The sequence below is a fragment of the Sciurus vulgaris genome (genome assembly GCF_902686455.1).
Source record: "Sciurus vulgaris genome assembly, chromosome: 8".
In the NCBI taxonomy this organism is placed as follows: domain Eukaryota; kingdom Metazoa; phylum Chordata; class Mammalia; order Rodentia; family Sciuridae; genus Sciurus; species Sciurus vulgaris.
In genome coordinates, this window is record NC_136468.1 from 73,623,628 (window position 1) to 73,639,024 (window position 15,397).

The 15,397-nt window shown below is 34.8% G+C and overlaps 1 protein-coding gene across 3 annotated transcripts in view; it reads right to left on the bottom strand.

The window, feature by feature from the left end:
• The window catches only part of IMMP2L (inner mitochondrial membrane peptidase subunit 2), a 906,633-nt gene that overhangs the window by 862,598 nt on the left and 28,638 nt on the right, over window positions 1–15,397 (bottom strand). For all 3 annotated transcript variants that reach the window (XM_079149361.1, XM_079149362.1, XM_079149363.1), the window contains exon 3: window positions 5,493–5,629. In XM_079149361.1, coding sequence (XP_079005487.1) covers window positions 5,493–5,627 — 135 coding nt within the window. In that variant the 5' untranslated portion in view covers window positions 5,628–5,629. The remainder of the gene's footprint in view (window positions 1–5,492; window positions 5,630–15,397) is intronic.

Here is a 15,397-nt window from a genome sequence, read left to right on the forward strand (position 1 = left end):
AAGTCACTCTAAAGTAATGATCCAATTGATCCTGGGCTATCTCAAACCTAAAGATGCCTAAAATACATCCATCAAGGCCCAACTTCAGTTACTTACAATATTGGTTCATTTCAATTTTGTCAATCTTAGACTATAAAAACAAGGATCATGCTTGTATGCTCAAAGATAAATACGACTTTTTAGATGATCTCTGAAATCAACCATAAGTCCTTGGAGTCACAGAGTGGCTATGGCAGACATATTTATTTATTCACAATTTTTCTACCCCTCCCACCTCTGCTATGGTTTCCTTGAGGGTGGAAACTATACTTCCACTCATTGAATTTGGTTTGGTTCTGTGATTTTCTTTGAACACTGGAATATGGAAAGAAGTATGAAGTTCTGAACTCAGACTTTAAGAGGCTCTGAGTGTTTTTTTCTCATACTCTTGTGCCCTGCTATTGACTATGAGAAGAGCACATCCCAGCAGGTGCTGCTGTATAGAGCAGACTAAACAAAACCAATAGGCTACAGTGACTAGGGTCAGCCCACAGAGTTATAAGCAAGAAATAAAGATCTTTTATGTAAGCCCCCAAAATCTTGGAGTTGTTTGTTACCATAGCAAAAAGTTAAGAGTGGCCAAGAATAAAAGGGCTTAAGGTATTATTTTCTGGTACCATTCTGTTCCTGATTAAAATCTCCAGGTCAATTCTCCAAAAACATAGAGTGCTAAACTAAACAAATTTTCAATTCTGGATATACTAGGAATTGACAAAACATTTATCTGACAGATTGACAGCTTCTAAAGTGATTTCTTCTGAAGACATATCCATTTGCCAGGACTAATAATTGTTATACCTTCTCTACTAAAGTAAAAGCATCTTGAGGGCAGAATTTGTATCTGATTCATCACCCCCCACAGCACCTAACAAAAGTGCTTTATACTTATAAGCCATTGATAAATATCTGTATTGCAACAAACTTACAAGTGCTCATCAAAATTATCCATATCCAAAAATGATATGCTGAAATACAAAATTCATTATATATTTAAAATGATTATATATTATCTTTCTACCTGAATACCAACAGAATTAGTACTATGCAATGACTAACATTCAAAACTGATAACTTATACCAATATGAACTGCTACAAAATGGTGCACAGTTTCCTTCCATAAATGTTGAGATGCATAATGAGTGGTTAGATGACATTCTCTATCATCGCTGCAAACAAACACACAGCAGCGAAGCATCAAGCATCAAGGGCACAATTACAAGGATTGTCCCATAGAGAGTCCTGTCGATCTCTAGACTAGCACTTTTCCTCCTTGAGTTTTTATCACTGGTCCTCTGTGCCTGTCCCCTACTCATTGTGCCAGTCATCTAATTTTCTTCATTATTATCTACCACACAATTAATCTATGTACTTATGTTATTGGCTTTTCTCCTCTTTCTCTATTATTTTTCCTTTGCCCTCCTCTTTTTGTTCTGCCTCCCTTTCATACTTCTAAGCCTTGGTACCAGAAGACAACACCACATATCCAGAGTACCCCTCCTTCACAACAAACCAGTCAACTGCCTGGCATCAAATGGATTTTCAGGCCTGAGTCAAGAAACGCATATGGACGTGTACAGATCTCCATAATTAAGGAAATTTAAAAACAATTTATTCCAAGAAAGTGTGGGGAGTGATACTGACCAAATTATATTGTTATATTATGTGCACATATGAATGTATAATGACAAGTCCCATCATAACGTACAACTATAGTAACGTACAAACAAAAAATGTGGAAATAAAAAAAGAACTTATTTCAATAGTCAAATTCTGCCAAACCCCAGTCCAAAAACATTCAGTTCATCAAAGTTGTCTATTGCAAAGGATGTCTTTAAATATGAAATTATTAGTTAATCCCCAAATTTCATTATTACAATTTCTACTCTCAAATAATTTTAAGTATGACTTAGTGCTATCTAATGAACGTGTAAATGAAATTATGTTATTCCTAAAGTCTTAAATTCAGAAAATAAAGATCCAATTATAATAAACATATATATTTTCCTTTCTTTTCAGAATATCCTTTCCACTTGTATACTGAAAAGAGCATTGCCCTTCCTCTGGGAAACATTACCTGTACTTTACCCCCAATTCCCATAGAATAATGAAATTTAAAATAGATGCCCTCCAGCTGGGTATGGTGGAGCACATCCATAACCTGAGTGACTAAGCAGGCTGAAACAAGAGGAATAACATGTTTGAGGCTAGTCTCAAAACTTTAGTGAGGCCCTAAGCAACTTAGCAAGACTGTCGTAAAATAAAAAGGACTGGGGATGTAACTCAGTGGTAAAGCACCCCTGATCAATCCCCAGTGCCAAAATAAAAAAAAATAAAAATAAAAAAAGTACATAAATAAAATGGAGGCTCCCATTTTCCTACAGATCAGCGTAGCCATAGGCTGGGGGTGTACACCTTTCCAAAGCCAGGCCAATACGGTACCCCATCCTGCCGGCCAAAGTTGATCTGTATATTTGTAAAGATAAAGATATGTGACACAAGCTGAATTGATCACAGTCCTTCCCCCAAATTTTTCAAGCTGAAATTAAAGCAAGGAAGGTGATCTCTCTCCTGTAGTCATAAAACTGGGCATGAGAGCTCACAGCAGCCATGTGCCCTGACATGCAAAGAAAGTTGATCTGAGAGAACTTAGTCAAAATGCAGATAGAAGCAGAACTTAGAAGACTGACAACCATGGCCACACTGGTTCCAGTTGTCCCTGACAACTGCTGCACTCCTGTCCTTCTCATGAGTACATAATAAACAGTCCGATAAATTCTCCTCTGTACCTAAGTAAATTCAAGTTATTTTCCTATAACCAGTAGCCAAGGAAATTCTACATATCAAATTCCAAGACAATAAATTTGATTTCTGGGGGTGGGGCCCAGGAATACTGCTACAAATTATAATGCATCTGCAGATTCTAACACATCTAATGCAAGGTTGACATTAGTCCACAGACTAGCATTTAAGAATAACATGATTTCACACTTTCTTCACCACCTTCTTTACTAGGGATAAGCCATATCTCTCATAAGATAATTTCTTGTCCATGGCACTCAATTCCCACAAGCCCACCCATAGGTGGTCAGTGGATTAAAAATATAAAGATTAGGATACTATGATTGCCACATGATCCCCTAGAATATCATCAGATCCAAGGTAAGAAGGTTTTGTTTCTGGAAAACGTTTTTCCTGGGAAAGTAATGGTTGTAGATTAAGATAGTACTAACAAAATTGGAGAAAATCATTATTAATCTGATTATTTATTATTAAAAGACACATACCCACAGATGGACTCAAAGTTCTCAGGGATCAAAAAGGGATTTGGGCAGCTATGGATAAGGAAGTCTCAATCTGAAATAAAGAATCTGATTCAAAAGTCCTGCAAATAAAGTCTATCTTTCCCTAAGCCTTGTCTAAGACAAGACTGCCAAGAATTTAAAGCTGAAGAGGCAGAAAATGCAAACTCCAATGTTACATGTATTAAACTATATTTAGAAATAAAGACTTACATCTGTGAATCATTTTTCCTATATTTACTATACCCCTGCATTAAAATATTTTTGCATTCAAAGCAAGTGGCCAGTTTGCTCTGAGAACCTGAAAGACAGAAGAGAAATCAGAATTTCCTGACCAAGAAAAGGACTTAACTACCCTCAAATGACAGGAGCAGAAGTTAATATAAAGGCAACCCTGTTTTAAACCAAAGAAACCTGTTTCACCCAAAGAATATCTGCCCTAACCATATGCTGACCTAACATCTCACAGACTACCAAACTACCAGAACTCAGGAAGGGGTCTGAGATATATAGATATAGATATAGATATAGATATAGATATAGATATAGATATAGATAATATAAATGTAAGATATATATATATGTGTGTATATATATATATATATATATATATATATATACACACACACATACACACACACATATGTATCACTTACAATAAAATAAACCCATCCTAACTTCTTAAAGCTGATGCCTTTGTGTTATGGTTCGGATATGTCGTGTCCCCCCAAATCTCCTAAGTTAATATAGGAATGCTTGGAGGCAAAATGAGAGTTGTAACCTAATCAATCCATCCTAGTTTGAATGAACTGGCTGGGTGGTAACTGTAGGCAGGTGACTAGAGGAGAGAGTCACCATGGGCATGCCCTGGTAGGGTGCTCCTTCCCTATGGCCCTTCCCTTTCTCTCTTCGCTTCCTAACTCTGCCACAGACTGAGCAGTTTTCCCCTACAGAGCCCTTTTGCATAATATTCTGCCTCACCTTGGGCCCAGAGCTAGAGACTCAGTCAAGTATGGACCGAACCTCTGAAATCCATGAACCAAAATAAACTTTTCCTCCTCTAAATGGCTCATTAGGTATTTTGGTCACAGCAACACAAAGCTGACTGAACACTAATGTCCTTAAGTAGTTCTAACCAAAATGAAAAAAAAAAAAAAACCAAGCTGGTTTTTCTCTGTATAATTTTAATCTCTTGGAAGTTTATATATTCACTTTATTTCTTTTTTTTATAGAACTATTTAGCATAATACATAAACTTAACATGTTAGTAAGAAATCAAATCATACTACAAAATACAAATGTTGCTTAACTGCATAAACTTACTTATGTAGATAGGTTCTAAATATAAATCTAAGAACAATAAAATTTTCTCTGGTATTCCAGAAGATTATTCACATGTAACTTTTAAATTTCTACATGCTGAAGTTCTTCCTCTATAAAGTTCACTTAGTATTTTCACTCAGAAAATGTTTAAAGAGCACACTAGAATATCTGGGATCAGTGATCTAGACTTTTTTTTTTTTTTTTTTAGTTGTTGATGGACCATTATTTTATTTATTTCTTTATATATGGTGCTGAGAATCAAACCCAGTGCCTCACACATGCTACAAGTGCTCTACCACTAAGCTACAACCCCAGCCCAGTGATCTAGACTTTTCTATAAACTAAAAATATATATCAATAGAATAACCAAATTTTTTTTCTTTTTTTGAGGTGCTGGGGATTGAACCCAGGGCCTTCGTGCTTGCAAAGCAAGCACTCTACCAACTGAGTTATATCCCCAGCCCAGAATAACCAAATTTTACCCAAACTCATCCTTCAACTATACCAGTAATTTGGTCTTAAAAGGCCCTATTCACAGAAAACAGTGTCATTTAGTAAAATTTCTTTAGAATCTCCATTTACAATTCTCATCAAAAAGTCAAACTTACAAAACCAGAGGAGTATTTGATAGTTGTTTTTATTCACCTCTACTTTGATTATAATAGTACTGTTTTAGAAAACCTTATAAATTAATAAAGTGAAACTTCGGTTCAATTTTATTTAAAACCTTTTATTTACCAGTATTGAAATAATATTTAGAACTCTTCTTTCTAGCATTTGATAAACAATGAAGCATATGCTTTAAAGAATGAAGTTGAACTTCTTTTCACCTGCATTGATGCTCCTTCCACTCGTGCCACACAGGCAACCCGATCCAAGAAAGTCACTGCCACAGGCACTGCCACAAAGAAGCCTTTACAAAAGGCCTTCAAGTATCTTTTCACCCAGCCTTGTGACTGTGCCATACCTAGAAATACAAAGAAAACACGTGAAATTAGCCTCAAGAAAGGAGAAGGACAAAAATAAGCCAAGAAAATTGAGAGAGGGTGGGACTGTGGCTCAATGGTACAGCATATGCTTTGCATGCACAAGGCCCTGGTTCCCAATCCGAGAATAACAGACAGAAAGACAAAAGGGAAGGAAAGAGTGAGTTAGAGAAGAGCAAACTTGTTTTTTTTTTTTTTAATTTATTTATACTCATCCTTGAAACCATTAGAATAAAATTTGATTTATAATCCCAAAGTGAAATGTATTAATTCATATTAATCTTTAGTAGCTCAATTCTACTTGAAAACTTTAGTGGAAAATTTCTATCCTCAAAGCAATAGTACATAAGGAAAAATAATAAGCATATCAAACCCTTTTTTGTTGAGTAAACTTAACATGTGTTGTTTTGTTTTTGATAAGTAAATCCTTATTTGTGGCTATTATGATGAAGATGCTCCTTTATACCCCCCTAAGAGAAGTTTTAGTGGGACATGTGTCCACCCAGCTGAAAACTATTTCCCATACTCCCTTCACAAGAAAGCATGACCATGTCTGATCAATGGCATATGTGCAAAAATCACACACTTCTAGGTTATACTCTTAAAAGGGGCCTGTCCTCCCTCTTTTTATTCCCCATTTTATAACTATACTAACAACAATGTGATAGTAGAAACAGGAATAGTCATCTCAAGTTATAATATAAAAGTTGCACATTAAAGATGGCAAAACAACAAAAATAGAAGAATCCTGGGTACCCAGCAGCACAAAGGCTCAGTAACTGTCTGTACTTCTTATTCCAACTGTTAAATTGGAGGTAAATCATTTTCTACCATGTGTAAATGGCCGCTATGTTGGTTTTTGCTATGGTAACTAAACTGATCCTAAATAACAAATCTATGATAGACTGAGAAAAAAATATCACTATACGTGAATTCAATACATATACTTATCGACCCTTTCTTAGCCCTGTAACCATTTGATTAATTTTCAGACTTTCAAAAGATTAGGAGATCCCCTTCTCATAAAATGAAACATAAAATAATGAGGGGTCAAGATAGTTACCCTGTTGGACCAAATGAAATCAAACACAGTCCAACAGATAAAGAACATTCCTGACTGGGGAAGATAAATGACCAGTTGGTTCAGTGTCTTAAAGACCATGTGCTACTCAAGACTAAAAGGAGTAAGTGGGGAAATGGGGGCAGGGAACCCATAGAGAGTCAGAGTATTCTTCATTTCTCTTTCCTTACTTAGAATGTAAGACTAGATCAGAATAACTGAAAACTTCTTTAACACAATCACATGCCTCCTTCAGCCCCAAACCCACAGGGTTAACTTGCTTCCAAGATGATCTAAGATTTCTTGTCCTCCTGAAAGAGTGGGTCTAGAAGGATCAAGAAATGCAATTAGGCCAAGCATTTGCCAAAAGGCACACACCAAGACAGTCTTTCTTTTTTAAGTTTCCAAAGGTCACACTACCAATAAAAGAATATTGTGACAATATTCATACTCCAGAAATGAAAAGAAACAAAAAAAAAAGATAAGAATATAGGAAGGAAAGAAAAACAAAAAAGATTGAGGAACATATTCATGAAAACAAAGAAGGGAAAGAGAGGGAGGGAGAAAATATATTATGATTTGGATATGAGGTGTCTCCCAAAAGCTCATGTGTGGGATAAAGCAAGAATGTTCAGAGGTGAGATGATTTAGGACAGCTATAACCTAATTAGTGGGTTAATTCATTTGATGGACCAAGACTCTGAAAGAACTACTGTACTTGATGGTAACTATAGGCAGGCAGGGTATGGCTGGAGAAAGTAGGCTGGGGGGCTGGCACATGACATGCCTTTGGGGTTTATATATCATCCCTAGCTAATGGAGCATACTTGCATGCACGGGTGCACTCGCTGGCTTTTAGGTTCCTTTGTGTGCGCACTCACACACTCTCAGTCTGTCTCTGTCTCTTTCTCTCCCTCCCTCTCCCTGGAACCCTCCTTCCTGGATGCATGAACTATGTATGAATGTGTGTATATATGTATAAAATATATATGTGTGTGTGTACTCATACACATACATACCCATTTACACATATATCACATTAATTAAAATGTAACTGAAAAGTTTCAAAAACAAGCCAGGTGCAGTGATGCACACCTATAATCCCAGCTACTTGTGAAGCTGAGGCAAGAGGATCACAAGTTGGAAGACAGCCTGGATAACTTAAGACAAAAAAGAAATTTAAAAAGAACTTGGGATGTAGCTCAGTGGTGCAGTGCTCCTAGACATCATAGACATCGCCAGTGAGGAGAAGTAGGGAACAGGACTACTGACTTATTCTTACTATATAATGGGTGATAATTTTAGTTGGTAGTATTTTAAATTGCTAGTTGCAAATCACTAAATTAATCTTATGACCTACAAAAGGCTTTTGACCTGCAGTTTTATCTAAAGTGATCTATGAACATCCTAATCCCCTTTAAAACCTGTACACAAAAAAAATTTAATAAAATGAATTGGTTAATTCTTAATGACCTACTGTAACTGACAGAACAGGGGTTATATGTGTGCATAAGGAATAAAGACCAGTAAATTTTTATTTACAATTTTATCAACATCTACCACGTACAACATTCACCCAAACCAGTAATTCTTTATATATAATTAAAATAAAAGTAATTATGGACTAACTTTAGAAAATAAACTATTTAAAAACATGTTTTCATTCCAACTCATTAATCAACTATAATCTTAAGAAAAACTGCTTATGAATTCCTACATCTGGTACCTATGAAATGTTTGGCCCAAGATACAAAATACTTCAATGAGCAGCTTCCACCACTGCACTCCTGAAATAGTAAGCCTGCTTGACATTGCTTCATTCATTCATCCCCAGCTTTAATATGAGGTTCTTTAATAAAACTAATTTCTCATCAATGACACCTTTCACCTAGAATCAAAACACCTTTACTAACTGCTTTTCTACATTTAAAAAAAAAGATTTAATATACTTTTTCAATGAACTGTTTAACAAAGTTTTCATTTATCATCTTCTACATGTCTTGGCAACAGAAAAATAACTTTGACATATTTATTAGATCCGTACCTTCAGGATGCAAAAGATGCATTTTTCTCAACATTAGATTTCATTAGCACAGTCTCTCTGAAAATATTTCTAAAGAGTTAACAACTCAAACCTTCATTAAATTTAAAAGTTCAATGACTCCCATATACTTTCTTTTGTTTTCCAAAATACAAATAAAACCAAGGATTCCAGACTATGAAATATATGAGTTCACAAATAATTTATGGATATGAGATACACATTTTGGAGGTTAAACTGGTAGGATCTGGAAATTAATGGGCAATGGTGGAAGAGGGAAGGAGATAAAGTGTCAAGAGGGAGCAATGACTTGCCAAAGCACTGGTATTTTGTCATTCTTGAATTATATTCCAAAATACTAAAAACATGTTCATAATTCAATTCCTGAAACTTTTATTGAATCCCACACTAAGGATAAGCCTATGGGTTAGATGCAAGGGAAAGAACAGTGAAAAAGCAGATGTGTTCTTTGCCCTGAAGGAGTCTTAATGCACCAAGGAAGACTACCTTGAAACAAGTATTTCCCATTAAAAAGGAGAATATCATACTAAGTGAAATAAGCCAATCCCAAAAAATGAAAAGCCCAATGATTTCTCTGCTAAGTGGATAATGATACGTAAGGTGCGGGGAGGTGGTAAGGGAAGAATGGAGGAAGGATGGATTGTTTAGAGGGAAATGAGGGGTGGGGAGGGGGCAGGGGAAAGAAAGATAATGGAATGAGACAAACATCATTACCCCATGTACATGTATGATTACACAAACGGTGTGGCTCTACTTCGTGTACAACCAGAGAAATGAAAGTTGTACCCCATTTGTGTACATTGAATCAAAAAATAAAAAATTTTTTAAAAGGACCGATGGCCCAGAAGCAGAATAGCCTGGAGCAAGGGAATGTATTCATCAGAAAAAGATCAGGGAAGGTGGAAGTTCTTCCTAACACTTGAGACCTAAGCATTTTACACAAAAGGAGTAGCATATGTGAAAGCCTAGGGTCAAAATAAAATGTGGTGATTTACAAAACTAAAGAAGTTCAGCCTGAATGGAGTATATACAAAATTCATTATGTTAATTTTTAATTCAGAAAACTATTTATTGGATGTCAAGCACCAATGCTAAATGCAAAATAATATAAAGCCTACAGTATGATACCATTTAAAAACTCAGTAAACACTACATTTTCTATGTAAATTTATGTATCCAAATAAAAGTATTTGAATATTATTTGTATTATTTTAATTATTTAATAAACACCTATGTCGTATAATTATTAATATAGAGAGCGAAGGAAAAAAGGCAGACTCAAAAAATAATAACTAGTTATTTCAGAACTTCCCCTCATTTCTAACACTTAAGATAGAAAGATGATTCCTTCCCTAAACAGTCATTGATATATAGGTAATACAGGGTAACCCCAGTCCTGGTCTCTTTCCCACTACAACAAATTACACTTTCTCAATCCATTTTCTCTCTGCTTCTCTAAGTAGAACAAAAACACTTAGTAAAATTCTTTATTAAAATAGTTATCAGTATATTTGACTGAGTACAATGTTTCTTTGTAGCCAATTGAGGCTAGAAGGAATATTATATGATAACTTGAGAGCTCTATCAAATCTATGCTACTTTTTACTCTAAGATCCACAGACTTCAAGTATAAGAAGTGTCTCTTTTCTGTTCACTGTGCCCTGTGTGTGCCAATAGTTATGAAATAGTTAGGTTCTCTCCATCGGATACAAACTGGGAATGCTGTCAAATATAAAGATGCCACAGCTGTCCAAATAAAAGATAGGTACTGGGGTCTGAATTAGAATAAGATATATTCCATACTTTAATAATTTTGTCAAAGTGGATTATACTATTATGTATAACTAAAAAGAACCAATTTTTTTAAAAAGGGTAGTGTGCATGAGTAAAATGTAAAAGGGAAAAAGACATTAACAAAAGTTACATCAAATTCACATTTCCAGAACTTTGAGCCCTCTTCTTTTCCAATCTGTGTTCTCTTAAATACTCCTACTCCGTTTAGTCACTGTGGCCCCCCATGAAGGAGCTAGGTAAGAGAGTCAAGATCCCTGAGTCAGATTCCTCTCTTGGCTCTAAACTAGTCATGATTTTGGAACAAGTCACTTCTGGGCCTCAGTTTCCTCAACAAGAAGAGTGTTAGATTCCATTTCTAAGATCCTTTCTAGGACTAGTATAATTTATTCCTATAATTTAAAATTGTTTTTTAACTGTTTTTTTCAGGATTTTGGCAGATTCCAAGACAAAGAAAAAAAACCTCAGGTTATTATTGACTAAGGAACTATATGGAAAATGCCTCTTAGATTTGAGTCTTTTTCAAATATTGAAAAGAAATTTAAATTCTATTAAGATATAAATTTTAAAAGGCAATAGGAAGCTAGAATCAGTGCAAATCATATAAAATGGCATTTTAAATATAGTTAAAGAACTGAAAGTCACTGCTCTTTCATTTCTCATTTCCACAACTCCATTGCTCACAGCATTGCTACTATCCCCTGTACAGCAAAGTCAAGGCAGGTATTTTTTCTTGCTGAGAGATTATCAAGCAGCAAGTGGGAGGAGTGTCGATCTGATAGTGTGCAGACCCTGTGAACAAAGTATTAATGGTGGTTATTTTCAGAGGCTCAAAAGAGAAGGCTAGTACAATCCTGTCCTCTCTGAATTATGAAGGATGCCTGCATCAGCTAGCATATAAATACTAAAGCAGTCATAATCTAACAAAGACATGAACATTACATTTCTGTGTTAATCATACCAAATCAAAATTTTAAAGTTCTAATGGCATTCACATTTTGGTAAAGTTAATTCATTTGCTCTTCTGTAGAAATTGCCAAAGAATTATTAGGGTGAACTGATCCTTCATTCATATTTCAAATGTTTAAAACTACCATACAAATAGCACCTAGTGCCCACTACTTCTAAGAAAACTTCCTTTGAGCAATAATAATGTGATACTAAAATCATCCCTGGCAAAAAGGGAATAATTATTATCAGCTACCTCATTCTGCTAGTAACTTATGCAAGTCATTTAGTTTAAAACATTGCTCCTAAGAAAATTATTGCTTAAGTAGTAAGCACACCTGCTTCATTGCTGAAGTACTTAATCTGAGAATATTTTTAAATAAGCTTTCAGATTCAGTTGAAATCATATTTGCCACCTGGCATTTATCACCTTTATTATTTTTTTATTATAAACAAATGGGGTACAACTTGTTTCTCTGGTTGTACATGAAGTAGAGGCGTACCATTTGTGTAATCATACATTTACATAGGGTAATGATGTTTGATTCATTCTGTTATTTTTCTTTCTCCCCACCCCTCCTACCCCTCTTTTTCCTCTATATAGTCCATCCTTCCTCCATTCTTGCCTCCCTCCCATCCACCATGTGTATCATCATTCACTTATCAGTGAGACCATTCATCCTTTTTTTGGGATTGGCTTATCTCACTTAGCATAATTTTCTCCAACTTCATCCATTTGCCTGCAAATGCCATAATTTTATTCTTCTTTATGGCTGATAATATGCCAGTGTGTATATATACCACAGTTTCTTTATCCATTCATTTATTGAAGGGCATCTGGGTTGATTCTACAATCTAGCTATTGTGAATTGAGCAGCTACAAACATTGATGTGGTTGCATCACTGTAATATGCTGATTTTAAGTCCTTTGGATATAGGCCAAAGAATAGGATAGCTGGGTCAAATGGTAGGTTCATTCCAAGTTTTCTAAGGAATCTCCACACTGCTTTCCAGAGTGGCTGTACTAATTTGCAACCCCACCAGCAATGTATGAGTGTACCTTTCTCCCCACATCCTCACCAACACCTGTTATTGCTTGTATTCTTGATAATTGCCATTCTAATTGGGGTGAGATGGAATCTTAGGGTAGTTTTGATCTGCATTTCTCTTATTACTAGAGATGTTGACCAATTTTTTTCATATATCTATTGATTGCTTGTAGATCTTCTTCTCATATATCACCTTTAAGTAGAAGGTTCTGGGTGATATTGACCTCAACCACATAATAACCCACACTATCAGCTCTTCTCTTTCCCATAACAACTTATTATAGCTTGTGCATGAATTCATCAAAAATTAGTCTTGAATCTGCTTATATTTCAGCCTGTACAAACTCACCAATCACTTATCTGCAGCAACGAGGTGGATAAATGCACCTCAAGTCATCCCAATTATAAAAATGATTTAAAATTCATGTAGGAGGTTTGAAGAAGAAAACAATGAGTTACTTCTTTATATCTAGGATAAAATGTAACTTTTAAATTGTAGTAATAAGTAAAAGGAGAAACTATCAAATTATGAATATCAGAAAACATAAGAACAAGGCTCCATGAATATCTGATATGCAATTCCTAAATCATTCAGTTCACTTACATCTACTATGTATCCAGGAACTCTGCTAAGAGATGAATGTATGACAGAGAATCCTAGTATGGTCTTTATCCATATGATGGAGTATGCATTTTCAGTCCTTCAACCTTAAGTACTTACTCTGTGCCAGATACTAGGTTAAGACCCCAGATAGACCAAGCCATACCTCCTTCCAGAGGGACTTCTGACAAGATCAATAGAAACAAGTAGATGACTACACAAAATTGGGTTACTCTACTTCAAGGATTTCTCCAACAGGTCCTATTACTAATAAAGTGACTATACACAGAGCCTAAGCATCTGAGTAAAGGAAGACACTTGGATACATCTGTTCTAACAAAATAAACAAGTAAATAAATAATGAACTAGAACAATTTTGGTTCCCCTAGAAGCAGATCTACAGAAACCAAATCAAATAAGTTTTCAGGACCATTTTTTCTTTCATAGTATGATGTGTAACATTTGAAAGTATATATTAGTCCATTTTTTATTACCATCACAAAATTCCCAAGAAAGACTACTTTATAAAGAAAAAAGGCTTCTTTGGGCTCATGATTCTGGAGGTACAAGGTCTAAGGGTTTCATCTAATGATGGCTGCCTTGCTGGCAGAGTCCTGAAGTGACATTGAGCATGAGATAGCAAGAAATAAAGAAGAATAAGTATGCATAAATGTAGCTCTTCTTATGAAATAATCAGGATCTAATCATGGGGGCCCTGCCTTAAAAACCTTATCAAATTCTAACCCTTCCCAAAGTCCCCACCTTTGACAAAAATTTTTAAAGCAGAATGAAATAAAATATATGACTTAGTGCTGGAATTGAACCACAGGAGTAAATTATATCATAGTCATTAAGGAAGAAGGGAAAAGGGAGGGCTAGAATTGCAAAAAAACAAAGTGAGAAAAACTGAAAAGAAAAAAATGAACGAATCAGAATGTAGGTGATGGGTTTAGGAAGGTTCATTACAAAATTATTACAATTTTATCTTCAAGATTTTTCATTGGAATGTTAGAAATAAGAATAAATTACATTTTGTAAATCTCCTAGACAAGCAGAAAATAAAATAATGAGAGTAAAGGTATATATGTCCTACTTGAGATAGTAAAAACACTGGCTCACTGGGTTTGGAAAACCATAAAACTTCACTGGGCTTCTTTAAAAGCTGGCTCAGAAGACCCTAATCCTAAAGCTTAACTGTTCCTGTAACTCCATATAAACAACATTGAGAGCACTTACAACTAAGGCCCAATCTCAAATTTCAGTTATTAAAATTCCATAAATTCTATAAGAATAGTTTATTATAAAAATAGGATAGTAAGTATCTTTTTATAGACAAAAAATCCTTTAAATGATAACCATTAACAAGGAGAATCTCAGTAAACGTTAAACTTTAATATCCCAAATTTGGATTTCAACACTGCACTCTATATTTTTTTCCAAATTAGCAGAAAAATATAACTGCTATCATTAAGTAGAAGCTAGAAGCCATGTGGATTTTATGCTAACAATGGGGCAACTTAAATATAGGTGTTAAGTGAAACAGACCAGTTACTTTTCCACAACCCAAAGAAAGCGATTAGCAGATTTTTGACTGTTTCACCATAAGCCAATTTCTGAAACAACAGTATTTTGAATTAGTAAAAGAACATTTTTGTAGGAACTAGAAATATTTTTCTACTATCAAGAATACTTATGGAATAGCTCAAAAGAAAAACTGCATTTAGTATTTGAGTTGAATGTGATTACTGGCTTAAAAAAATTAAAATGCCTCAACAGAAAAATCACCCTTCTAAAAAAAATACTAATAATACTACCAAAACTTCCAAAAACCAAAACTGAGAAATCAGAGTGAGACAGGAAAATGAGAACAAACTGATAACATTTAGAACCTAAAAAAGATGGGCACAAAATAAACAAGAATATCAGAAAAGTTGAACATCAGACAATAAGTAATGAAAAAGAGTCATTAGAAACACATGACATGCTGTTTCTGAAGTACAGTCATCAAAGTATGAGCTTTATTCTCCTTTGTTACTTGGTTATCTCACATTTTTAGCCTATCATCTAATATTTCTTCTTATTTATTTCTCTTAAATACTTTCCATAACAACCATATCGTTACCCTATTTTAGAATGGCACAAGGCTCTCATTTGGGCTCAAAGGGATATACAATAGGAAATTAAAAAAAAAAAAAAAAGTTCCATAAGTGAATATAATGCATCCAACACAAATCACCT